Source organism: Zasmidium cellare (genome assembly GCF_010093935.1).
Source record: "Zasmidium cellare ATCC 36951 unplaced genomic scaffold M409scaffold_7, whole genome shotgun sequence".
In the NCBI taxonomy this organism is placed as follows: Eukaryota; Fungi; Ascomycota; class Dothideomycetes; order Mycosphaerellales; family Mycosphaerellaceae; genus Zasmidium; species Zasmidium cellare.
The window spans coordinates 186,022-210,900 of record NW_022986951.1 but is presented as its reverse complement, the minus strand read 5'-3'; the positions used below and the strand labels follow the sequence as shown (position 1 = coordinate 210,900).

The 24,879-nt window shown below is 53.2% G+C and overlaps 9 protein-coding genes across 9 annotated transcripts; 7 read left to right on the top strand and 2 right to left on the bottom strand.

Moving 5' to 3' along the window:
• Positions 1-741: 741 nt before the first annotated feature.
• On the bottom strand, positions 742-2,364 carry M409DRAFT_64160 (uncharacterized protein; the record flags this gene model as incomplete). Its single annotated transcript, XM_033815946.1, has 2 exons — positions 742-1,743; positions 1,810-2,364. 2 exons carry the CDS (start codon positions 2,362-2,364, stop codon positions 742-744), a joined length of 1,557 nt encoding a protein of 518 aa, XP_033671299.1.
• Positions 2,365-3,665: 1,301 nt separating this feature from the next.
• Positions 3,666-5,259, top strand: M409DRAFT_19231 (uncharacterized protein; the record flags this gene model as incomplete). The annotated part of the gene is made up of 2 exons (XM_033804839.1): positions 3,666-3,817; positions 3,870-5,259. The coding sequence occupies 2 exons, from the start codon at positions 3,666-3,668 to the stop codon at positions 5,257-5,259; spliced, it is 1,542 nt and encodes a 513-aa protein (XP_033671298.1).
• A 113-nt stretch (positions 5,260-5,372) lies between these two features.
• Positions 5,373-6,419, bottom strand: M409DRAFT_19230 (uncharacterized protein; the record flags this gene model as incomplete). Its single annotated transcript, XM_033804838.1, has 1 exon — positions 5,373-6,419. The coding sequence occupies one exon, from the start codon at positions 6,417-6,419 to the stop codon at positions 5,373-5,375; it is 1,047 nt and encodes a 348-aa protein (XP_033671297.1).
• Positions 6,420-7,646: 1,227 nt separating this feature from the next.
• Positions 7,647-9,031, top strand: M409DRAFT_19229 (uncharacterized protein; the record flags this gene model as incomplete). Its single annotated transcript, XM_033804837.1, has 3 exons — positions 7,647-8,486; positions 8,550-8,662; positions 8,719-9,031. The coding sequence occupies 3 exons, from the start codon at positions 7,647-7,649 to the stop codon at positions 9,029-9,031; spliced, it is 1,266 nt and encodes a 421-aa protein (XP_033671296.1).
• A 1,149-nt stretch (positions 9,032-10,180) lies between these two features.
• On the top strand, positions 10,181-11,106 carry M409DRAFT_51451 (uncharacterized protein; the record flags this gene model as incomplete). The annotated part of the gene is made up of 2 exons (XM_033811807.1): positions 10,181-10,578; positions 10,632-11,106. The coding sequence occupies 2 exons, from the start codon at positions 10,181-10,183 to the stop codon at positions 11,104-11,106; spliced, it is 873 nt and encodes a 290-aa protein (XP_033671295.1).
• A 950-nt stretch (positions 11,107-12,056) lies between these two features.
• On the top strand, positions 12,057-13,100 carry M409DRAFT_19227 (uncharacterized protein; the record flags this gene model as incomplete). Its single annotated transcript, XM_033804836.1, has 3 exons — positions 12,057-12,337; positions 12,398-12,534; positions 12,592-13,100. 3 exons carry the CDS (start codon positions 12,057-12,059, stop codon positions 13,098-13,100), a joined length of 927 nt encoding a protein of 308 aa, XP_033671294.1.
• A 273-nt stretch (positions 13,101-13,373) lies between these two features.
• M409DRAFT_51449 (uncharacterized protein) lies at positions 13,374-14,045 on the top strand (the record flags this gene model as incomplete). Its single annotated transcript, XM_033811806.1, has 1 exon — positions 13,374-14,045. The coding sequence occupies one exon, from the start codon at positions 13,374-13,376 to the stop codon at positions 14,043-14,045; it is 672 nt and encodes a 223-aa protein (XP_033671293.1).
• Positions 14,046-15,289: 1,244 nt separating this feature from the next.
• M409DRAFT_19225 (uncharacterized protein) lies at positions 15,290-17,869 on the top strand (the record flags this gene model as incomplete). The annotated part of the gene is made up of 1 exon (XM_033804835.1): positions 15,290-17,869. One exon carries the CDS (start codon positions 15,290-15,292, stop codon positions 17,867-17,869), a length of 2,580 nt encoding a protein of 859 aa, XP_033671292.1.
• A 1,526-nt stretch (positions 17,870-19,395) lies between these two features.
• On the top strand, positions 19,396-24,822 carry M409DRAFT_35953 (uncharacterized protein; the record flags this gene model as incomplete). Its single annotated transcript, XM_033810476.1, has 9 exons — positions 19,396-19,565; positions 19,612-20,476; positions 20,534-21,559; positions 21,761-22,200; positions 22,255-22,586; positions 22,704-23,283; positions 23,349-24,204; positions 24,260-24,571; positions 24,640-24,822. The coding sequence occupies 9 exons, from the start codon at positions 19,396-19,398 to the stop codon at positions 24,820-24,822; spliced, it is 4,764 nt and encodes a 1,587-aa protein (XP_033671291.1).
• Positions 24,823-24,879: the final 57 nt, after the last annotated feature.

Below are 24,879 nucleotides of genomic sequence, written 5' to 3'. Positions count from 1 at the left end.
GACGGTGCAGATTCGAAGTAGTGCTGGGATTATGAATAAGTGTATCTGTTCGCAACAGCCGGAGTGCGTCGTATCCAGGCGGAGAAAGAAAAAACGCGCGAGTCGAGCAGCCTTTTATAGTACTCCAATCCTGTAGAAGTAGGTCAATGAACAAGAGCTCTCACATACGAATCCCTGGACGAAGATGTTGCAAAACATGACTTGCCGTAGCAGGCCATTGCTTGTGATCCTTGTCCCGAGAAGACTTGGATCTTACCCGCTCGACATATCACTCTTTTTCCAATCCTTCTGATCTGATCCCATCTTCGTCCTCTTGTACAAATACCTCGGGCTTGAAACCGAATGGGCTCAGGTTTGCTTGCAAGTGCTGGGCGCCTGACTGTCGGCCTTATTGTCCGCCTCGACGCCGTTCATGCAGACTTCCTGATCAGAGGCTCCTCACGTCGATTAAGTCGAGGACCGGGACGCCACTCAAGTTTTTGAAGACGCTGACTTTCGCAATCGTTAGATTCATGTTGGTGGTGGCGGCCAGATCTTGCCAAGTTGTGGTTGCGAGGCATCGCATACTAGCCATCACGACGGAGCGTTGGAGTCTACTGATCGATATCTCAGCGCATCGCTAGTGCTCTGGAAAATGCGCCAGCTCGAAAGGTCTCGATTTTGAGGTGTAGATGCTCCAGCTCATAGAAGTCCAACATACGCACCATATTCATACAAGTTCATCAAACATCCACCACCAGCTCATTTCTTCTCATCCTGATCATCCTTCCTCCCCTCAAACGCCGACGAGTTGCCATTATAGAACTCATTCTTCTGGTCTTGCTTCCTCGCCGTCTCAGCCCGCTGATCTGCCATAGTCTTGACTTTGAAGCTCGACGCACCGCTCTCGGTTGACGTCCGCACAGCGGTGTCTTCTGTTGATGTCGATGCAGCTTCTGAACCAGTTCCATCGCGGCCTCCGAGGCCGGGAATGTGGGATATTACGGACGAGACCAGTCCAGTGGCGGTGTTGACTACGCCGTACGCGGCGTGCAGTGCGGTGCTCATGTACCCTCGTCCTCCGCTGCTGGTGTATGCTTCGGTGTAGCCACTGACTGGAACGAGCACGAGCGTGGCGTTCGGAACCACCCCAAGCTCCTGCAATGATTGATGTTCTTCAGAAATCTCGATGCTGCGACTCGGTTGTGGAGCGAGGATTTGCTTGAATGTGAACGGTATGTCCGCAGCGCCTTCACCTGCCGCAGTCTCCTTGATCCAGTCCCGTACACCTGTAGCCAAAGTGGAAGACGGCTCGAATCGGCCTTTGATGGAGGAGCCGTCGAAAAGGCGAATAGCAAGATTGCACATCCCTCCAGCTCCCATCCTTCTCCTCGACGCAGCATCGGCAGACGGTGGTAGAGGTTCACTAGGACCTTCAGGCGCTCGTTGTGACCTCGCCTTCCGCTCCTGCTTATCTGCTTCGATTTGCGCCAGGATCCGCTCCCTCTCTCGTTTCGCGTCGTCTTTGCGTTGTTTTTGTTGTACCAGCCAGTCTCGTCTCGCTTTCTCTTTCTCAACGGCTTCGCTTGGTTCTTTGCCCTTGCCTTTATCACCCTTGTGGAAAGCATGCGCTTCTTCCGCTTCCTTCTTCCGCGCATTGGCACGCGCTGCCTTTTCTGCCTTCTCAGCTGCCTCTCGCTTGGCTTTCTCTACTTCGAGTCGTTGAGCTCGGTCTGGGAAGAGATTTGACATGTTCGCTTGAGACTGCGCCATTTCTGAGGATAGCTGTTGTGATGGATCTGGTGAGGACGTAGATTCTGTTGATTCTGCGACATGTTGTGGCGCTATCTCCGAGGAATGTGAGCTTGCAACATGGTCTGCATCTGCGTGCGCAGCGTGTGATTGCGACGCGCTCTCCTCCCGCAAATTCTCAGCATCTACCACCTCGTTTGTACTTCGGTTGCCTTGCTCTTCTCTTCTCTCGTGGTATTCTTGCCGCGTCATGAACGAGACCTCAATGCCAAGAGCCTTGCTCACTCTCTCCACGAACTCTTGCTTTCCCAACCCTCCCTCCAACTTATCCAGAACCTCTCCATTGCGGATGATAGCAAACGTCGGCGCCTTGGTGACGGGGCAGAAGGCGTTGAGGAAGTTGGCTTCCTGACTGCCGTATTCTATCCGCAGCAAGACAGCCTTTGTCGCGAAGACATCGCCCATGCCACCGCTCCATGCTTCAGATGAGCTTGGGTGCGGCTTTTGCCCGAGCCACTCCTCTTCCCATATCCGGCTTTCCTCATTATCGTCTTGTCGGACGAAGCAGGCAACGAGCTTCTGCTCAGCAATCGCTCGCGAGATTCCGCTTTGGAGATCGCCGTCGTGGAACATGGCCGGATTGGTGGGAGAAAGGATGTGTCGAAACACTTGGTTGGGTGAAATGGGTGAAGGGTGGGAGAAGAGTGTAGAGGTTGATCGAAGTTCGGTGCCATGTGTCGTCCTCGTGCTGAGGTCCAACGCTGACTGATCAGTGCACGGGCGCTAGGCCCGAGTAGGAAGTAACGACGAGGTGGGGTCTGCCTGCTTTTCATGTGAGCTTTTCTTGAGACATTCACTTACGGATTTTGCATGCCAGTACGGCAAGCTTTGTTACGGGCATTCAAGAGTGCGAGATGTTGGAGGTGTCCTCGCCTGTCATTCAGCCTAATAAAAAGAATGACAAGTTCCATGTCTCAATGACCGCGTGTGGGATATGCAGACGGCGTTCAACATGTCGGCCATTGCTCGAACACAGCCCAGATGATACTATTCTCATGTACATAGCGAGAAAAAGTCTTTGGAGGCGTGCTCCCGGCCTCGATCTCGTCGTCTTTCAGGCCGGTCAGATCTTGAGATCGCCAGATCGGTACCAGATTAGGTTCGACGGCTTCAGATCCCTCGGTCGTGACTCCGCCGCGTGACGCTCGAAGTGCACAGCAATGGGCTTGAATGAAACTTTTCCAAAAGATGATAGACAGAAGGACAAACAGCAAGTCAAAGAGCCTCTTGGGTTTCGGCATTATATCTCGACACGCAGATCCAGAACCTTGAAGATGAACCTGGGACAGGATGCACGTGCGCAGAAACCTTGTTCTGCAGCCGACTCCATCTCCAGCTCTCCCCAGCTAGCGCTTGGTGTTGGTGTCATACATATGCAACTGTCACTGGCTGACCGAGGAGGCGAAAAGGTATCTTGGGGCTCTGCAGACTGACGAGCAATGATGACGTTCGGTCATGGAAATGCTGTGAACATCTGAACACCAAGAGACAGTCGGTAATCCACGCAAAGACGAGGACGGGGTTGTTTTCGAACAAGAAGAGCATTTCTCACGGGGTTTCGAAACCAAGGGTCTTGTTCGCTGAGCCGCGCAGAGACAAAGGGAGCACGTGGAACCATCACCAGGCACGGCTAGCGGATCGACCAACCTACGACATTGACATCTGCGTGCCAATCAGCTGCCCGTCATCAGTGCGACGCCTCGAGGGAGCACGGCAGGTGGGCTCGCTTGCTTTGTCAATTTAAGCAGGACGTTCAAGAGAGTGGGCCGCCCAGCATGCCTGCGTCCTCTTCTCGCCCTGCGCCTTTGCGGCTTCGTCGTCTCGATACTGGTGAAGCACAGCGGCCCTTACTGCCTGCCTCAAGGACTTCCAGCATGGAGAAGAACACCGTTGCCCCGACCGAGTCGCCGCCCGTCAGTCCCTCATCGAGTGTTGACACCGATGGCGAGGACTTGACGTTGTTTGAGAAGAAGTGCTTGCTCATCAATCGAGAGACCGATGGAAATGGCATGGGAAAGTACCAGTGGTATGGCTGTCTATGCCCACCGATGCAAGACCAGCGCTAATGTCAGAGACAGGTATGTCTGGTTTCTCTGCGGATTTGGCTACCTCCTCGATCTCCTCTGGGCGCAGGCTTTTGGTCTTATCCTACAGTCCCTCGAGCAAGAGCTAGGTTTCTCTGGCAATGAGTCGGGCAACATCTCCGTGGCCTTCTCTGCTGGTCTGACAGCGGGAGCTTTCACCTGGGGTGTGCTGGTCGATATTATCGGTCGAAAATGGGCTTTCAACCTGACCTGCTTCATAACCGCGGTGTTCGGCCTGGGTCTTGGAGGCTGCAACACATACAATGCATTTCTGGTCGTTACTGCATTCACTGGATTTGGAATTGGCGGAAATATCCCTATCGACACGACGATATGCCTCGAGTGTATTCCTCAGGATCGCCGCTTCATGCTGGCTCTACTATCGATCTTCCAGCCGATTGGCGTGGTCATCACCAGCGTTCTCGCCTACGCATACATCCCGAACTACTCCTGCTCTCCCAACTTCAGTCAACCGGACCCGCTGCCGTCATGCAAGAACGTAGCCGATGGACAGCCATGTTGCACAAAGGATAGCAACATGGGCTGGCGATATCTCCTCTTCACTCTCGGCGCCATCACCCTTGGTGTCTTCCTCCTACGTTCTGTCATCTTCAGATTCAAGGAGTCGCCCAAGTTCCTGGTCGCTCGTGGCAAGGATCAAAAAGCAGTCGAAGTGCTACAAGCGATAGCCAGGATGAACAAGAGGTCGTGCAGCGTTACACTCTCGGAGTTTGAAGAGCTGAACCATCAACACAAGATCTCGCGTGTTATCACCGAAGCAGATGAGGGCAAGAAGAAGACGTGGAATGACATATTCGCGGAGGAGGGATTGCGATACCGCGAGCTGTTTAAAGACCAGCAGATGATTCGCCTCACCATTCTAGTCTGGATCACTTACGCGTGCGACTTCTGGGGATTTACACTTGCGGGGACTTATCTACCTTCAATTCTGGCCATCAAGAACTCGGAAATCAATCTATCGCTGCAGCACACCTACCGCAGCTATATTGCTATCTACGCGCCCGGAATCGTGGGAGTAGTTGTTGGCTCGATGATGTACGGAGTTCCAACCATCGGCCGCAAACTCGCAATGGTGATTTCTTCCGGACTGATGGGCGCCTCGATTTTCATCTTCAGCACCGTGAATTCAGAGGCCTCCAACATCGGCTTAAATGCCATGGAGTACTTCTTCCAGTCCATGTTCAACGCCGTCCTGTACGGCTGGACTCCCGAGGCCTTTCCCGCACCGATTCGAGGAACTGCGTGCGGCATTGCTGCTTTCTGGGGACGGCTTTTCTCCATCCTTGCGCCTCTAATAGCTCAGAGCAGGATACCAACGAGTGGCTTGGCGGATAATCCTGAATCGATCAACACCGTATTGTGAGTACCACTGATCCTCGAAGTTGCAAGGATCGATGCTGACTTCTGCTTGCAGGTATATTGCTGGTGGCGTCTCGCTCGGCTGCGTTATTACGACAGCTCTGTTGCCGAACAAGGTCATGGGTGGTCAGAGCATGTAGTCCCATTCGCCTCGTCGACAAAGATATTCAAGGGGAGCGTCGCGGTCACTGCGTGGTTCGGCATGTCGACGATTTCAGCGATTCTCATATCCACAGCAATCGAAGACAGCATATACGCATCCGTCCGGGATAATCCTCTCGTCCTGCCAAGATACTGAATCATGGCACGAACAGCTTTCCTGCTCGCCTCGAGGAGATCCGAATCGATTCCCATGGTCGAATAGCTGCCTCGGTCTGGAAGAACTCGTCGTGGACCTTCCGATTCTGGTGGACTTCGGAAATGTGGCGATTGCACCCAGTCGTGGTTCTTCAGTACGCTAAACCGTAAGGTCACTTTCATCGGCGTCTCGATTGCGGATCCGCAGACCTCGCCGTCTCCTTGCGCTGCGTGGCCATCGCCACAGCTGAATAGCGCCCCGGGAGTTCGCACAGGCAGTATCAAACGAGTTCCTTCAGTGATGTGGCGACAATCGATGTTCCCTCCAGTCTCCAGCGGCGGAATCGTGGAATACTCCCCATCATCCCCAGGCGCCACCCCCATCGTCCCCATAAACGGCCTCAACGGAATGCGAATCTGATCGTTAAAAACAGCCAACCTCTCTGATCTTCTATTCCCAACCCCCGTCATCGCCTCCCCATTAACAGAATCATGCCTCCCTTCAGGCAGTTTCCAAATCTTCAAACACGGCTCCTCGAACTCCTTCTGCAGCAATCCAAAATTCGGCACAATCGCCGTCCAGCCCCAATCGGCCGTCTGTAACTCGACGACTTCGATTTCAAGCGCGTCTCCCGGCTCGGCTCCGTTAACGTAGACTGGACCGAAGACTGGGTCGGCGAGAGAGACGTCGAAGTTGAGAATTGCGTCTGAGGTCGATTGTGGTGTTACTTGGTAGTTGGAGCCGTCGATGCAGTCGAAGGTGACGATATCGCCGGGGGAGACTGTCAAAGCTGGGGGTTGTTTCTTGGTCCATTTCAGGTGGACTTGGTCGCGGTGGATGTGGAAAGAGTGTTTGGAGGTGGGCATGGTTTGCCACTGTCGATATGATCGTTGGACAGAATACAACCAGCAGTCGTGATGAAGACGAGAAAGTCCAGAGATCGATCAAACAATTCCTTCAAGTAGCAGACAAGATGGCACGAACTCAAAGCAACAACAATCACCGCGCGGCTTGCAACGCTTAACAGTAGCAAGCACATCTTCAACGCACGCTTTATACATGTACACACACATCTTAGCCTTCGACTAAACAGATCGGGAAGGTGGCAGGATCCCTTCCCTTCCCTTCCCTCTCTCCACGGCTCTGACTGTGCTGTGCCTCCCTCCTACGACAGGAAGACCCTTCACTCGCCGGCGGCGCGGCTGTCAGCCCCATGCCCACGGCCACGGCCATCCAGATCCCCAACGTGACGCGGCAGGGCGTCGTCGTCGGCAATTTACTTCCATCCCAGCAAGATTCCATCGAGGGCTACCGATTCGGCACCTATCTTGGTGTGGTGTGTACAACAAGCGCAGTTATTGTCATCTCGCGTGAAGGACCTGCCGACTTCGGCGGGATGTGGGGGCTGGGTTTTCCCGAAGAGGAAGGTAGATGGGATGGGAATTGCCTTTTTGCTGGTAGGTTGCGAAAGAGCGATCTTGGCTGTTTGGGTATGGTGGTCGCCGAGATGCTTGGTGATGGGATGGGCGTGTGTTTGTGTTTGTGTAGCGAGGTTTCGTGGTCGCCGTCGGGGTTCTCCGGTCGTGGGTGAGGCGTGGTCGTTTGCGCCGATGTCGTCCTGGGTTTTGGGGCGCGCGCGAGTCAGAAAGCGCAAAGATATCCTGATGGCGTTGTTGTTCGCATTGGCACGCATTTCTCGGGGAATGCTGTGACGAAGGAAGTCAGATGTTTAAGACTAATAGTTGATCCTCAGCGATCCTACGGGTCTGTCAGCACCATTGAAAAGACGATGGAAGACTAGGAGAAAGGGCTCCGGTGTAGCAAAAGCTTACGTTGTGTAAGCATTAACCATCTCGGTCATGGTCTGTCCCCTCAACCCAGATTGTATGGACGTACGATGGGGCCAGCAGTGTCTATTGATCCTGAGCTGATTCGTCAGGGAGCGATGGATGGAGCTCACTGCTTGTCGTCTAGTTTGGGAACATGACGGATATAACAGGATGAAACAGGACTTTCTTTGAAGCCACGGACTTCCCATCGAGATCCACTAGACATTTCAAGAGTATTTGGCGATGCAAGTGAGACGAAGAACAATGGGCTCCGTTCCGGAACAGAAGAAGATCAGGATCGCGCTCGTGGGAGGAGGAATCGCCGGGCTGAGCCTGGCTATCGGTCTCGCTCATGCATCGAATCTGGAGATTACAGTCTATGAGGCGACGAAGGAATATCGCGAAGTTGGGCAGGGGCTAGCGATGCATTCGAATGCCATTGCGGCGATGGAAAGTATTGATCCGGCCGTGTTCAAGGCGTGGCGGGATTCCAGCTCGCTGGTCGGGTCGCCTGAGGACGCAGATACTATCAGCGTTACGACTGTCAGTCTGGCCTGGGGCCCTGATACGGGCGCCAAAGTCGCGGAGTTGGGACAGGCCAAAGCCAGGAAAACTGTTTCCCGGGCGGATCTTCTGTCGGAGCTGTTGAAGGTTCTACAACAGAGGGGCGGCAGGATCCAGATGGGCAAGCGCTTGAAGGAGATCCAGGATCTGGGAAAAACTGTTCGCCTAACCTTCGAAGACAGCTCTGAAGTAACGGCGGATTGTTTGCTCGGTGCTGAAGGCGCCCATTCAAAGACGAGAGAGTACTTGCTAGGTGCGGACCATCCAGCGCTGCCAGTCAAAAATCCTGCACGATATGTCAGTCTTCGTAGTATGATTCCGATGGAAGCTGCCAGAACTGTCATAGACGACCACTGGACACGAAATGTTAGCATTCGGATAGGCCCTCATGGCTGGATCACCACAATGCCCGTCAAGAAGGGTACGGTGTTGCTGATTGGGACGACCTTCACGGCTCCGACAGATGAAGATATCACCACTACTCCATTGCCGTTACAGAAGTTTGGCGAGTACTCCGCCGAGTTCCAAAGATTAATTGAGGTGAGGAAAGATGTCGAACTTGATCAAGGACACCTCTGACCGAGACTGACTTGGCGTTGTTAGCTTTCAACGACTGTCCATGCTGACCGCATCTATTTCTGGGATCACGATCCTGCGCCAACGTATGTTCGAGGTCGAGTGTGTATGATGGGCGACGCAGCGCATTGCATAACGCCGTAAGAACCTCCTACCTCCCATGAGACATTGGCGAACAGCTAACATCCCGTCACAGATTCGCTGGCAATGGCGCTGCCCAGGCGCTGGAAGACACGGCGGTGCTGAAGGCCTTGTTCCAGCAATTGAATACTTCGGAACAGATCCCAGCATTGCTCGCAGCTTTTGATCAGATTCGAAGGCCGCGTTCGCAGAAAGTCGTCGAGATCAGTCGCCAGTTTGGCAGGATCAATATGATGCTGGACCCTCCCGACCACAATCTCGACGAGATCAGGTGTATCTACGGTGAAGGTGCTGCGTACTGCAGCAATGTTGATATCGAGGCTCAGAATCAGGAGGCGGTGCGGGCGTTGAGGCAGGTCGTTGAGTGAGTCGTCTCGTCGAAGATGGAACGTCCGGGCTTTGAGAGTGTTCGCAGTTGCCAGCTACAGCGCTGCCAAAAGATGCCATGTCTTGCTTTGATGGTGTTATCGGAAAGGACTACCGTGCCTTTTAGCCGCCGGGATTTTTTTGTGTTCAGGAGACGGTTTGGCCGTTGAGAAGGTTGTCCTTCGGGAGTTGTCCAGCCAATCCTGAAATCTCCTGCTTACGCAACTGCTGCACAAGGAGAAAGCTTGACTGCACCTCGATCTCGTCTCGATATTCTGTGTTCTTTGGCTGTCAGACGTCTTCATTTCGCGGCGTGCAAGGCGAACAGAATGCGTGAGACACACCAAGACTGGTCGGAGACGTGTTTGGATTACCCAACGCTTTGCTGGCGCACGACCAACCAAACGATAGCAGCGGCCTGTCGAAAAGGAGGAACACAGGCCGATCCTGGCGTGTTGGGGCGGGCCCAAACCCCTTGCATCAAATGTCGCTTCGGGGCCTCGCTTGGCAGACGACGAATCACCAAGGCTATGGTCCCCATCGATCCTATGCTTCCGATGTGGCAAATGATAGTCGGCTCCTGTATCAGAATGCTATTCTAGCAATCCACTCACCCATCTCGATCTCAAAACACCGTTAGAAGGAACGATTCAACATTCAACGACCCGGCCACGACGTGGCTGAAAATACGTGCCGACATGCATCGCGTGTAGAGGTCCCCAACCGCGCGGCAAGTGATTGGGCGGAGAAACGCGGGCGACTGTCGCACGCCCAGGATGAGACGAGCCCCTGAGCGAACATGGACGCGGGCAAATGACGGCTTTTGAGCAGATCTACGAGGCCGTAATTAGGCCACGTACGTGCTCTGTTTACAAGCAGGCGGCCACTCCACTTCAACAAAGGACGGTGAGTCGTAGCGGCACCACCGCCGAGCCGCCCGAGTGATGAGTGTCTTGACACCCTGGTTTAGCAGTCTCGACGACGCACGACTTGATGACAGGGTATATCTCCGTGCATGGCCAGGTATAAACCCCCCAACCGAATCGTCCTGCTTTTCAGTCTCTTCTTCACCCACGTCTTTCGTTCACACAGTTGTTACGATCTCTCCAACTACAGTCTCTCTTTTTAACGACAACCAAACGTAATTCACAATGAAGTACCAGCTCGCCACCCTCGCCGCCCTCGCCGGCTCCTCGTACGCCTCCCTCGAGGCCTACGGCGCTGCTCCTCCAGCCTACGGCGCTGAGAGCAGCTCGTCCGCCCCATCCGTCCCAGCATACGGCGAGAGCACCTCTGCTCCATCCCTCCCAGCCTACGGTGCGAGCACTTCGTCCTCCCCAGCTGCCCCAGGCTACGGTGCCAGCTCGTCCGCCCCATCTGTCCCAGCCTACGGCGCCTCGACGACCTCTGCCGCAGTTTCCTCCACCACTGAGGTCGCTTCTGCTTCCAGCGCTGTCCCAAGCGGCACCACCGTCACCGATGTCGTCAGCTCGTTCGTCACCTACTGCCCAGAGGCCACTACTCTGACCCACGGCGGCCAGACCTACACGTGAGTGCAGAACCTTCAGTCAAACGGATGACAACGACTAACCACTTCTCCAGCGTCTCCTCTGCCACCACCCTGACCATCACCAGCTGCCCAGGCGGCTGCTCCAAGGAGACCTCCCCAGCCACCTCGGCCCCAGCCAGCTCCGCCACCGCCTCCGTCCCAGCATACGGTGCCCCATCTTCCTCCACCCCAGTCGCCGCTGAGACCCCCTCAAGCTCTGCCCCAGCAGGCCCAACTGGCTACGCCCCAGCACCTTCCGGCTACGCCCCAGGCTCCAGCCCAGTCGGTGCCGTGACCCCATCGGCCTCCGTCCCAGCCTACTCCGGCCTGACCACTGCTGTTGTCTCCTCCACCCCAGTCGCCCCATACGGCTACGGCAACACCACCGTCCCAGCTGGCCCAACCGGCACTGGCAGCTCGCCATCCGCCTCCGGCACTTACCCAGCTGCCTACACCGGCGCTGCCTCCAAGGTTGTCGGCGGTGCCATCCTCGGCTTCGCTGGTGTCATGGGCGCTCTCTTCATGTAAGAGACCTGCTCCTAATAAATGACATTCAACGAACGGCTGTACGACGATACCATTTTTTCCAAACCTACAATCGGCAGAGAGGGCTTTTTTGGGGCACTGAAAGCATTTTTGGATGGACAAGGCTCTTTTCTTTGCATTAGCAGCATTTACGGGTATGAGCGACCATTTTTCCCATCTGTGTGCATAGCATAGACAACTGGCTTTCTTGTGGATTGAATTGAGCGAATCGATAGATGTGTGTGTGGATAGTACCTTGTGTATGCTAGCTCATGCAAGGCTATCCGTTCATATCAAGATTCTTTTGGGAGTCGTCGAACACAACTACCTGCTTTCGGTTTTCTCTATCGTTGTTGCTGTGCCCTCAGATGATTGTAGTAGCCCTGGTCTCGAGTCGGCCTCATGGATCCCCTTGTTCTGGGAAGTCAACCCTAAGCGTAGAGTTCTGCGCCTCCTATTGCTTTGCATATCGGTCGAGCGAATACCCAGCATACCATGCTCCGAAGTGAAGGAGCTCTCCTCGACACAAATCGCAACTCGCGAGACCTACTAAGGATCAACCACCACCCCAGGAACTTCAAACTTGCCCTCACGTACCTCCCGCTACGCAACATCCTTCCCGCTCCGCAACATCCTTCATCCACGTACTTATTATCCTCTTAGGCTAATGCTCTCATGTCAGCTGCGCTGGAACCGTGATGACAGAGCCCAATGTCAGATACTCACATCGCCGGGTGGTCCATCCGACTTTTGAGAGGATGCTTACGACAGTCGGACAGCAATCGCCTCCGACAGGGCGGTTGACGCGGCCGGAAAGTGGTATACATATAGGTATGAGAGGACTGACGGCTGCTGAGACTTGAGATCAAGCAGTACTTCAAACGGCAAAATCTTTGACTTTTAGACAATAGCCCTTCCCTTCTTCAATCCATCGTGAGTGAATTTAAATGGCCATGCCTCAACCAAAATCCACCACCGCTACTCTCAATTACAACCTCGATCACTCTCAAGGCGGCGCCGATGCTATTTATGCTGGAACCGCCGGTGAGAAACGCAGGAAACATGATCCACGAACTGTAAAGATCAACGACATTCGAGGATCGCCAGAAAAATTCGAGATCGATACCCATGGCTTCCAGCTGATCGAGAGGGAGAGTCCGGAGAAGGTGTTTGATGATGATGCGAGGATTAAGGATGTCTACTACCCGGATTGTGCGCAGCTGATTAGAGAGGCGTAAGTCTTAGGGTAGAGTGTAGGGGTTACTGACAGAGATTGCTGATGATCATTGTGTAGCACCGGCGCGACAAAGGTCCTTCCCATGTCACACGTCGTCCGCCGTCAATCATGGCGAACGGCCTTCGACGCAGAAAAGGAACTCGACGACATGGCTCGATCCAAAGGTCCTGCGGCCGTGATGTTTGCTCACGTCGGTACGTTCAAGCAATGAAAATATCACCCTCACCTTTACTGACATCCGTCTCAACAAGACCAATCCTACGACGGAGCCCGCCAAAGAGTAGGTGATCTCTTTCCTGACACAGACCTCTCCACCCACAGATGGGGCATCATCAACGTCTGGCGCCCCATCGAACGACCGGTGACTCGAAGCGCTCTAGCCCTGTGCGACGCTCGCAGCGTCCCGGACAGCGACCTTTTGGAGGTCAAGATACACTTCCCGGACACCCCCATGGCTGGCGAAGACAACAAGGAGAATCAAGCTCCGAAGGGGAGCAACAAGGACCCCTACGCTTACAGAAAACCTTTCGGGGCGTGGGAGGTTCGAGCGCCAAAGGTTGAGGGCGAGCATAAGTGGTACTATGCGTCAGAGATGAGGCCTGACGAAGCTTTGCTTTTGAAGATCTTTGATTCGAAGAAGACGGGCGTGGCGAGGAGGAGTCCGCATACGGCGTTCGTTTCGCCGGAGGATCATGGGCCTGAGAGGCAGAGTTTGGAGGTGAGGTCTTTTGTGCAGTGGGAGGATCAGAGTTCGGAGTAGTTTAGTTTCCTTTGGGTAGTTAGGTCAGTATGATGGGTGGTAGTAGGACGATGGTCAGAAGGATTCTGATCGGCAGCTTGAGAGTCTTGGTGCCCAGATGTCTGCCTCGCGATCGTTAGGCGCCAGAAGTTTAAGTGGCGAACGGTGACTAGATTGATACATTGAATAACCAGCTTGATCACCGTCAGGACCATTAGCTCTCCTTCAAATATACTCGACGCTTGAAATGAGGGAAGCGCACTTACTATTGTTAACGAACCATCATCTCTCATAATGTCTACCGGCCTTCTCTTCGTCACAGCCCCCGAGGCAGACTTCAAAGCCATTAACCATTTTCTTATCTACGCCCGCGACTGGGAATTCGGCGACGAAGACACCTGGGACAACTTCCACCTAGTCACCTCGCGCAAGGATCCCGATCTCTCCAAATTCAGCGACTCCCGCCGGAACGAACTCCCCGCGACAAAGCCAGGCGACGTAACTGCAGAGACCTCTAACGAATGGTCCGGGGCCAGCATCCAAGACATCGAACGCTACGTCCTCGACCACGAACCCACCGGCATCGACGGCAACGAAATCTCCCTCTTTCTCATCCTCGACTGCCAATCCCTCCGCGACAGAACCTGCATCATCGCCGAACGCTACACGGAATGGAACGACGACGCCGACCCGCCGGAAAAGTTTCCTAAGGAAGACCGGGAGAAGCAGTATGAGTTTAATAAGTATAGAGCGCCGTGGGATGAGACGTATATCTGTTTTGCGAATTTGAATATTGGGAATATGGATTTTGAGGATTTTGCGGATGATGATGAGGGGGAGGAGGATGTGGGGGCGGATGGGGAGGGGTGGTGGACGTTTAGGGGGATGGGGAGTGATTTGACGGAGGAGCAGGTTGGGAGGAGGGAGGGGGTGGTTAGGAGGTTTGAAGGGGAGGGAAAGATTTGAGGGGATGGAGTCGAAGGAGGAAGAAGGGTGGGATGGAAGACTAGTGTTACGTAGCTTGATCATGGTTGCTGGTGTCTCCGTTGTTGCAACTTCGTCCATGTGGATGATGAACATGTTGCTGTTAGATGGCTTGGGGGACCACGATGCCATCTGTTCCAAAGGAATTCCGTGAGACAAGTCCAGACGCGTTCAGAGTCTTCTCATTGATCTGTTACTCCAGCAGACCTTTGGTAAAGGCTCGCCAGTCCCTGGACCCAGGTGTTGTTTGGAGCATTTGAATCGTTAATCTGGCGGCCAAAACGTGTAAACCCCATGTTGGAGTCTATCACGACAAGGTGAAGGCCGCAATCGTTCTTCATCTCCTGAAAAGGCCTCGTTGTCGTCGTCGTCGATCCACATCCGCTGTGGTAGATTTCTGTGTTCAAGAAAATCAGTCCGCGAAGATGATTTAGTCTCTGCTACACGATCGCCTAGAATCACATAATCAATGCAAGTCAGGTTCAGGCCTAGTGCAGCCATTTTCTCCTGCCTTTCTCATTGTCGCCGTGGCAATGCCGTTGAAGGAGCCATAAGTGACTGTAGCGACCCTTTTCTCGATGCAATGCCGTGTGTATGTCACGTACCCTGTCCTCACTGCCGCGTGACAGGGCCTGAAACGAGCCTCCTTGCCTCGGATCGGGCTTGGCTCAAAGTTGTTTGCTTCAGGCAAAGGGAACAAAAGGGAGAGAGCTGATGCCTTTATCGATAGTCGCTGACGAAGGAAGTCAGCATTGCAATGAGATATCGTGGAACGAGTGCAATATAACGTTCAGCATAACAGTATAGGTACGGTAAGGAGGTGAAGTTGGTCGCCGGGGCAAGGAGAAGGGAATGCTGACCTATGCAGCTGTTGTCGTCGTTGAGGGTGGCGACGTTTGATTGGACGAGGCTTGGAGCTTGTTGATGGTCGTGGAATTGATTCAATCCAAATCTAACACTCCCAAAACATCCACCACCACAACAACATTCACCTCTCCGATCGCCACTTGTTTGACGTCGCCGTCTTGTCATCGTCGTCGCCATAACATCGATTCGGTCTTCGGCAGATCTCCGGACGAGGCTGGCAAGGGCGATACTGCATCCAGTCCCCCGCGCTTCCTGACTTCGCGTTGCCAGCGCGTCGTTCTCATCCTCCACCTCAACCACTTCCTCCACCACCACCACCACCACCGCCATTGTTCACCACCGCCGCGTTCGTGCTGAATATGGCTCCCGCCACGGCTCTGTTGACGCGCGCCGAATCCTCAACCTCGTCCATCGGATCTCACATCGACGTCGGCCCACTGGCAGCTGACGACAGCGCCGACGAGCCTTCCGCCTCCACCCCGCCCACCAGCGTCTCCGACAGTCGCAGCATGAACTCGAGCAAGGCGGTCGATGACTCTGCCCCGCCCGCTGAGGAACCTGCCCGGCGTACAAGACGTGCACGACCTACAAGTTCATACAATCTCAAACAGCTTTCTACCGCCCAGCAGCCTCTCACCACCACTTCTCGCAATGCTTCCGGCTTATCCGGCCGCACACTAGTCGACAACGCCAAAGACGACGAGCGAGATACTCCACTCGGCGACAAACTTGACAAGGCCCTCAACAAAGACTGGGAGATTCCCAATGAATCGCCTAAAGGAAAATTGCCCTCTAGAATCCAGCGCCAATCGAGCATTAGGGATCGCGTCAAGAATGCGGCGGGCAAGGCAGGTTCAGTTTTGGGCAAGAGAACCCGCGACATGGTCGAGACTGGCAGAAGACGACTCGGTATGACCAAGGAAGAGCAGAGTCCTCAGAAGAATAAGCTTCTCAAGGAATTGGACTTGGGCAAGGGAGGCGTATTGGATGAGATGGACCTGGAAGAAGATTTTGCTGTGCCCACATTCGCCCGCCCAACCAAACGTTCCAAGACAGAGGCCAAAACAGCGCTGCGAGAAATCACTCAGCCAATGACGATTGGCCAGTTCCAGAAGACGTCAGACGGCAAGAAAGTCAAGAAGTGGCAGCCAGCTGGTCTCTTCGCGGGTCAAGACGAGGATGCTGATCCCTCTCACGCTGGATCAAGGAAGAAATTGCAGAAGAAGCGCCCAGGGTCGTCCACATCCGAAGCTGCTCCAGAGCCCAAGAAACGCTCTGTCATGCCTTTGCCCATGTTCAGTTATCTAGACAATTCTCGTGACTTTGTCATCCCGTACGACGTGTTTGCTCCATCCTGGAAGAAGGGTGACGAGAAGCCCAAGGATTGGCACAAGATCAACAGGAACCGTCTTGTCGGTGATGCCAAGGAACTGTGGGACCGCAGCGAACGACTCGCACAATCGGCATGTGTCTGCCCAATTCCTGCTAAAGGCGAGGCTGGATGCGACGAGACCTGTTTGAACCGTGTGATGCAGTACGAGTGTGGCAAAGACAATTGCAACCTCGATCCTTCACAATGCAGCAACCGACCTTTTGCAGAGCTTGGAGAGCGAATCAAGAAGGGTGGATCTTTTGATATTGGCGTAGAAGTCGTCAAGACCGACAAGCGTGGTTTTGGCATTCGAGCATGTCGATCTTTCCGGCCTGGCCAGATTATCATGGAGTATACTGGCGAGATCATCTCAGAGGCCGAGTGCCAGCGTCGCATGCGAGAGGATTACAAAGACAAAGCATGCTACTACCTGATGGAGTTGGAGCGCAATTTGGTCATTGACGGAACGAGAGGTAGCATGGCTCGTTTCATAAATCACTCTTGCGACCCCAACTGCGAGGTACGCATGTTGAAAGTTGGTGGGACACCTCGCATGGCTGTGTTTGCTGGGGACTCTGGAATCATGACTGGTGAGGAACTCACATACGACTACAACTTCGACAACTTCGGGGAAACACGCCAGCCATGCTATTGCGGCGCTGGAAACTGTAGAGGTTATCTCGGGAAGCGCTTGAACGCCGCTGAGCAGAAGAAGATGGCGAAGTTGGAAGAAGAAAAGAGACGTGAGGCTGCGGCGTTGGCGGCCAAGGCAGCAGCTAAGGAACTGGCCAAGAAGAAAGAAAAGGACAGTCGTGGGAGTGGATGGCGTGGCTGGGTTCCAGTGGATGATCCTGAGGTCAAGGCAAAGCTGAGAGAACAGAAGAAGCAGGCTGAAGAAGCAGCGATGAACTCTTCGCGTGCTCAGCGTCTGGCCGCTCGTGCACGTCGTGGTTCGATGCCTGCATCTGAAGCTAAAACATCGCCCATGAAGAAGAGGTCTTCTCCGAGACGTCGCAAAACTGCGGCCGTTGACGAAATAAAGCGGCGGGTGTCGAGAGTGGCCGACAACGACGAGGATGCCATCGAGGATGAGGATGCCATCATCGTCAAGAAGAACACCCTGCGCCGTACATCGACCGGATCTCGGTTCACTGAAGATCTCGACATGGAGAAGCGTCCAGCGTCGAGACCCAACTCTCGACACAGTGCGTACAATCGCGCGACTGGCATCGTGAAGCGAACAACATACTCTGTCAAGTCAGCCAAGTCGTCGATGGACCTCAAGCGCCAGCCAATCACCGAAGATGACGATAACATAACATTGGGCAAGCAGATCTCCAACTCGAATGGCCGCAGCATGAGCAAAGTGTCGAGCACGAAGGAAGACGAAGATGAGGAGGACGAAGATGAGATGGACGTCGATGATGATGAGGATGAAGCGAGCGAAGAAGATGACGAGGAAGAGCCGATGATCGAGAAGCCGAAACGCAACAGCTCCATCTTCAGCCTGGCGAATTTGACCGGCAAGTGGAAGCAGACGAAATTGACTTTTGGGAAGGCGCCATAGAGCGTTGTTTTGCATACTGCAGTGTGAGATGGGATGGGTAAAGGGGGCATTCTTGATAGAAACACGTTCTGGCGTTCTGCATCAGCGGATTTAAAGGGGCATAGCGATGGTCTTTGCTTCTCTTCACGGGGGTGGGTAGACGCGCCTTTGAGATCATGGCATTTTTCAGCAATTGTAGTTCGGCCAAGATGGCTTTTCGAAGTTATAATAATCGAACGGGATTTCTCAAGATCACTCACCGTCATTGTCAGCTCTCCAACGTCGCCCCTCCAATTTAGTTCCTACAAGAAGGCGGCCCAGGAAGCTGCGATAATCGGCTAAGCGTACTTTCCCCGGCCCGATCTCCAGCCCGAAGTTACCGATGCCTCATCCTTCCCCCTTTTTCGATGACCGCACCCGAGGACATGGAAGCTATGAATTACTCACACCAAAGCCATGGATCTCGAAGTGTCTCTACCATTTGACAGTTGTGAGATTGGAGGTATCCCTTGGCGCGCTAACGGGCGTCCTCCGCAGCGTTTTTTTGGAAGACATAGATTTGGGAAGGGTCTGTGTTGGGAAGAGATGTGGTGAAGATGACTGTGCTGCTGATTTTCGGGAGGTGATGCAGGTTCTATGCGGAAGGTTCGGAGGATGGTAGGCATTTGTTGTATCGAATGTTGTATCTCTGGAACTTCATTCGGCGATCTGTATTGAAAAGAGGCTTTCGAGGGGTATGGCTATTTGTGTGCTCGCCGAATGGGCCTCAATCCTTGGATGCAGGAGCTGCACCCGCTTTTGAGATCAGGGCATGTTTGGCAACAGGCTTTCTGAAGTTACAATCACAACCATTCTGTTCGAAATCGTGAGCAATATTGTGATCCAAGATATATCTGTCTTATCTCCGCCTTTCCAGCCTCCGGCACAAATCCTACGTGGGGGCCGAGTGGGGTGAGCAAATCAAACCCCCAATTCGCGATTGTCCTCACCTTGTTCCATCTGCTCTTACACTACTCAAGCGCCATGCAGGAGTGCGGCGCAGCACACAAATGCAGCGAACCGCCGAGGCAGTTCACGCACTGAACACGTCCGACGCATTGATGAGAAGAGCGTGGTTTTTCTAATACTGTGCCTATCAGACCTCTTGAACACGGAATGGAACGTACTCGCACTCACAGACCGATATCGTCTCGTTCAATAAATTAGCACTTCAAGCATGACAGGAGTAGGCGCAGGTCCTTCGTGCTTGGATGGCCAAATTTTGATTGGGATCAACACCAGCCACGTCTGCAAAGGCTTCTGGCACGCATGATGAGGCTTCCAAGAATATCTCGCTAGCAGTCGATTGCAGAGGGTACGCGAGCGCATTTCTTCGACACCGCTAGAGTGATGGCCCCTGTACCTAGACGGGTCAGAACAGGCTCTGAACCACTCTGTTGAAAAGAATCGCGTGGGCTGCACCGACCTCTTTCCCAACTTTCCAGGTTGGACCTTCGCTAGGTACATATATGTGTACGTTCTGAGGGTTTTCGGAATTGATATCGATTATGGCAACTCGTGACGCGGCGAAAGCAGCCGTCCAAAGAATCTCCGACAAGTTCGGTCATCTGGATGAAGAAGAGCTAGAGAGGCTGGGAAGATTTGATCCTGCCTTGAAACGAAAGGTTGAGAGAAGTCTTCTAGCCAAGGACGAGCTGGCGGGCCATGCGATCATAACGTAAGTAGCTTGGGTTCCGAATGTGAAAGCTTACTCATTCCACCAGTCTTGCTCAGAACATCTATGGGAGCAACGCTAGGTTCGTCTTTGAACTTCTACAGAACGCGGACGACAACAAATTCACCAACGCACATACACGCGGGGCGCTGCCGTATGTCTCCTTCCATGTGCATCCTGACCGCATCATTTTGGAGTGCAACGAGGATGGTTTCACAGAGCAAGATCTCCAGGCTATCTGCACCGTCGGCAAGAGTTCAAAGTCTGCTTCTCACGGTTATATCGGAGCCAAAGGCATTGGCTTTAAATCTGTCTTTATTGCAGCATGGAAGGTTCACGTACAGTCTGGCCATTATTCTTTTTACTTCAAGCACAGGAAAGGTGAATCAGGACTAGGGATGGCTGTGCCTATCTGGCAGGACACCGAATCGAAACCACCAACCTCCATGACCAGAATGACACTGTATCTTCATGATACCGAGGGCGAAGATCATCCTCAAAATCGCCGCGACACGATTTTCAACCAACTCTCAGATCTGCAGGAGACATCTCTCCTCTTTTTTCGCAACTTGAAGAAGATCGAATTGAGCTTCTATGATGAGGGGAAAACTTTGAAAAGCACCCGGAAGTTGCAAATTACCATCACCAACTCGCACAGGGCTGTTCTAGAGACCATCGAGTGTCAAAAAACCGGCAGCGAAGTAAGATCATCGAAACACTACCATGTCACTCGACACACGGCAACCGGTTTATCTCAAAGTGTATCTCGCCAGGTTCCACAAACTGAGGAAGCCAGGCTTGCAGCCTCCAGGGCCGAAGTCGTTCTAGCATTCCCTCTGACCGAACATTCAGAGCCGATCCTGGAATATCAAGAGCTTTTCGCGTTTCTTCCTGTCCGGGAGTCTCATTTTAAGGTGGATTCTTTGCTTCTCTGAGCCAACGCAAAGATGCTGACTACATCTGATCTTCAGTTCATTATACAATCCGATTTCGATACTAGCGCTAGTCGCCAGGAGGTTACAACGACTTCCGCCAGGAACAGGGACTTGCTCAACGGGATTGCGGATGCGTTCATCCAAGCTGTACTGGAGTTCTGCGATCATACGGATCTGTGCTACACATGGCCACAATATCTACCTCTGAAACGGGATGGACTCGATGCATTTTGGTCCGTATTGCGATCCAAGATCTGCAGACGTATTTCAGAGCATCGACTGCTGATGCCACGACATGGAACTCAGCTCCGCCGTCTTGATACCATTGTGAGGATGGATCAGAGCTTCATGGATGACTTAGGAAATCCACTTCTGGACGATCCTACGACAAGTCATTTCGTATCGAAGAGATATGTCAAGGAAGCTGTGTCCCCCTACTTGAGCGACTACGGGCTACAAGTCATGAATGATGACCTTATCCTCAGACTACTGCGAATAGATCTGGAGGACCCAGATTCAAAAATGAAGTCGCGTACTACAAGCCAGCTGTGGCACACAATCATGGCCCGGACTCTGACACCCATGGTAACCAAGACCCAAGTCCGTGCACTCAGCTGCTTGCCGCTGAGAGGCGGAGTCTGGGTATCACCAGACAGCGGTTCTGTCTATCTGCCTACAGTTTCAGGCTTGCAGATACCACAGGGGATCAACTTGCGGATACTAGATTCCTCAGCCGTGTCCAACAGCGATCGTAGAGCGCTGTACGAAGCATTCGGCGCTGCTGAGCCGCCCATCGCTGTAGTGCGAAAATCTGTTAGCAAAGCCCTCCAGCCTCTCTTGTCCTCCATCAATTTGGACGAGTCTCGTGGCCAGCTGCATTTCCTTTACATGTCGCAGCTTCGTGAGCCCAGGCCGACGCGGTCTGATCATAAAGGGTTTCGATTGCTCACTGAGGATGACATGAAGGCCACACCAACGGATGAAGACGTCTATCTGCGCAACAACGATCCATACGGAGCTCAAAAACTTTTGGATCCTGGATTTGGCGCAGCGGGGATGAAAGTAACATACCTTCACCCAGGCTACATGACCGAGGTCCCGGAAACCCCAAGTGCTCAACATCCACCCTGGAAGCGTTGGCTACACGACTGCATTGGCGTTCGGGAAAAGCTGCGACTGATTTCACGCAATGGTACCTCCCTCTCAGCACCTTGGTCTTACGTCGCCGAGCATAGACCATACAAGCTGCTTGGTCTCTTGAAGCATCTGTGGGCTGATGAGGGCAACCATGTTCGGAACAGCACAGTGCTCAGCACCACGATACAAGACATGAGTGCAGTGAGTCTGTGCAAATCTCGACTCACTAAATCTTGCACTCTGAGGCAAACATATGTGCCCCTTCCCACTCTTACGAAACTTCGCGAGCGCTTCATGGAAGAAGATGAAGCATTTCCCTTTTTGCAGCTCGGCGCAACGACACCCTCGGAACGACTTCTCACACACTGGACATTTCTCAACGAAGCTTTTCTTGTCGGCATTGATGACAATATACCGTTCCTTCTGGATATACTGTTATGGATCGAGCACGCGAACCCAGATCCTTCGACCATCAGTCGGCCGGAGCGGATCACCGATTTATACCTCACGATATATGCCAAATTTATGGCATCAGAAGACCAAGACTCGGAGAGGCACATGATCGTGTAAGCTGCTGGCGCAGTCATGTGTTTCTGCATCCTCCAACTGATTTTGAACAGGGAGTTCTTGGAAGAACAGACGTGTCTGTTCGTACCAACGTCTGCCCACGATGCAGCAGCCTGGACGGCCCCACAATATTGTCTCTGGGACGCGCCACCGTCTATGATTCGGAAATACTCGTTGAAGCACACAATGGAGCAATTTCTGGGGCCTGGTCAACTCTCTGGCGTCTCTCAGTTTTTCCAGCATGTTCTAAAAGTCCCGGACGCATCTTGGGAGGAGATCATCGGTGAGCTTGAGTCCATGAGAGATAAGGAAATAGACGACTTTGACCAAGTCTCAATACTGTACCGACGTCTTGCTAACGAGGCTAGTGATGACCGCAAGCGGCGTCGATTGAGGTCAGTATTGTGATAACCTCCACTCTTGCGGAGGACTGTATCTAATATCTGAACCAGAAAACGATTCGAGGAAGACGAGCTGATATGTGTCTTCGGAGTTGACGGAGATGGCGATGAGATAGGAGAATGGTACACGACCAGCGAGTGCCTCTGGTCTAGCACCACTGACATCAGAGGTAAAGTCACCCTCAACGACCAGTATGAGGATCTAAAGGACTTCTTCCTCGACATTGTCGGCGTCAAGCTGCTGACGTTGCAGATGGTTTACGACGAACTGCTGCAGACCGATTCGACGACGACCGTTGCTGAGGTAAAAAGTGCGGTCTGGTCGCTCAATGCGCTGCTGCAAGCTGAAAGGAATAGTCCTCTCGACGTCCACGCCCTCGTCAAGAAGAAGATCTTTCCCATATCTTCACCAGATGGAACCACGTCCCTGGTCAGCATTGACGAAGCTTTCAGCATTGGCGATCGGGAACATTTGACAACGCATTTCAAGCATCGCATCAAGATGCTGGACTACGACCTGTTCGAAATACGACAGCTTGCAACGTTTTTGGAGTGGGCGGGTATCACAAGTCGATGTTTGTCCAGATCTGTCAAGGAGATGACTTCTGCAAATGATGACAAGGCCCAAGCAATGTCCGTAATGGCGCTGGACTTGCGATATAAGGCGCACGCCATTCTTCGGTATGGAAAAAGGCCAGAGACCCCCATTACTTATGAATCTTCGCTGACAACGAGTTTGGTCTTAGGGTAGCAGCCAGCTTCAACAGTCCACGGTACAATTCGGACGGACCTGCTCTCTACAAGAATCTACAGGGTATAAAGACAATGGTCACGGACGACATCTCATCAGTCTTGACCCTCTCGCAAGATGGCATTCTAACCACCGTGGAGAAGCAGGGCAATATGCACATTGGTGAGACTGATGACGGGGTCACGATCTACGTTCCTCGCAACAAGCGTAAGCAGAAATTCTGCTTCAGCTCCCCATTGCCAACGAACCTAGCCGCCTGGTTGATGCGAAACCCTGTGACTCTCATTGAGGAGGACGTCGACGGGGAAATGGTGACCGTTTTGTCGTCTCTGATAAGTGATGGCCCAGCCGTTGTGGACCTCATTCTGGATGACAAAGGCATCGCTCAGGTGCCGATTGAGAATGAGGATCCCCGACATGAAGAGCAGGACGAAGATGACATTGATCCTGATGACTTCGTCGAACACGACCTTGTCAACGTACTTGTCGCGACAAGTCTCACGCCCGTGTCTGACCATCGGCTTTCAGCCACTGACGATGGAGTCGTCGAAGTTGTTTCCAGGCAGGCAGGGGCCACATCTCGAAGATCTGGCGGCTATACACCCGTCTTTACTGTTCCACACGAAGACCACGCCATTCGCGAAGATGACCACTACCGGGAACTCTTGGAACGAGTAGTACGCGCAGCGAGCCGTGCTCGCTTTCCCTCAAAATATATGTCTGCTCGTGGCGCACTCGGTAGCGGAGGTAGCACTGCTATGGGCTACAACGGCTTTGAATCTGAGCTACGATACCGTTCGAGCAGTCAGTTTGAGCGGAACTTCCGAGTTGGCGCGGCAGGAGAACTCTACGTGAGTTGGACAACGGTCGTCACGAAAACGAAAACATCTACTGATTTTCTACTAGGTGTTCGAGTTGCTAAGAAGACTCGCCGATCCCACTCTGCGGGGCTGGAGCCGTGATAACTGGCAGAGTAGCATTCGAAACCGAGTCTCGATCCTTGAGGACTACACTGGTATGCGAGGCTGGGCGGCCCCAGAGACATCCGACCTAGTGTACGACGACACATTTGGCGACTTCACTTCGCTTCTGATCGACCACGGTTATCTCAACCAAAGCGAATGGCGAAATGCTCGGCCTTACTACTATCTCGAAGTCAAGACTACGACTGGTCCGTGCGGTAACCCTTTCTACATGAGCAAGGGACAGTATCAGAGGGTGAGTTTGTGTCTCAGTAGCCTTGATGCACTTGGTGAAGGATGCTGACGCTGATCGACGCTCGCTAGATGATGAAAATCCACCACGAACAAGAGCGAAGGGAGGTCTACATAGTCTTTCGCGTCTTTGAGATCGAAAGCGAAGAGCGCATGGCTATGAAGGTGTATGTTGACCCGGCTCAAATGGACCTTGACGACCAGTTGGTCTTCACTGGTGAAAACTGGTCCGTCACTCCAGGAGCAGCCTCCTGAAATATGAGCACAGTGATGGGAGGTTCAACGCAGTGTATGTCGTGTCTCTTTGCAGTC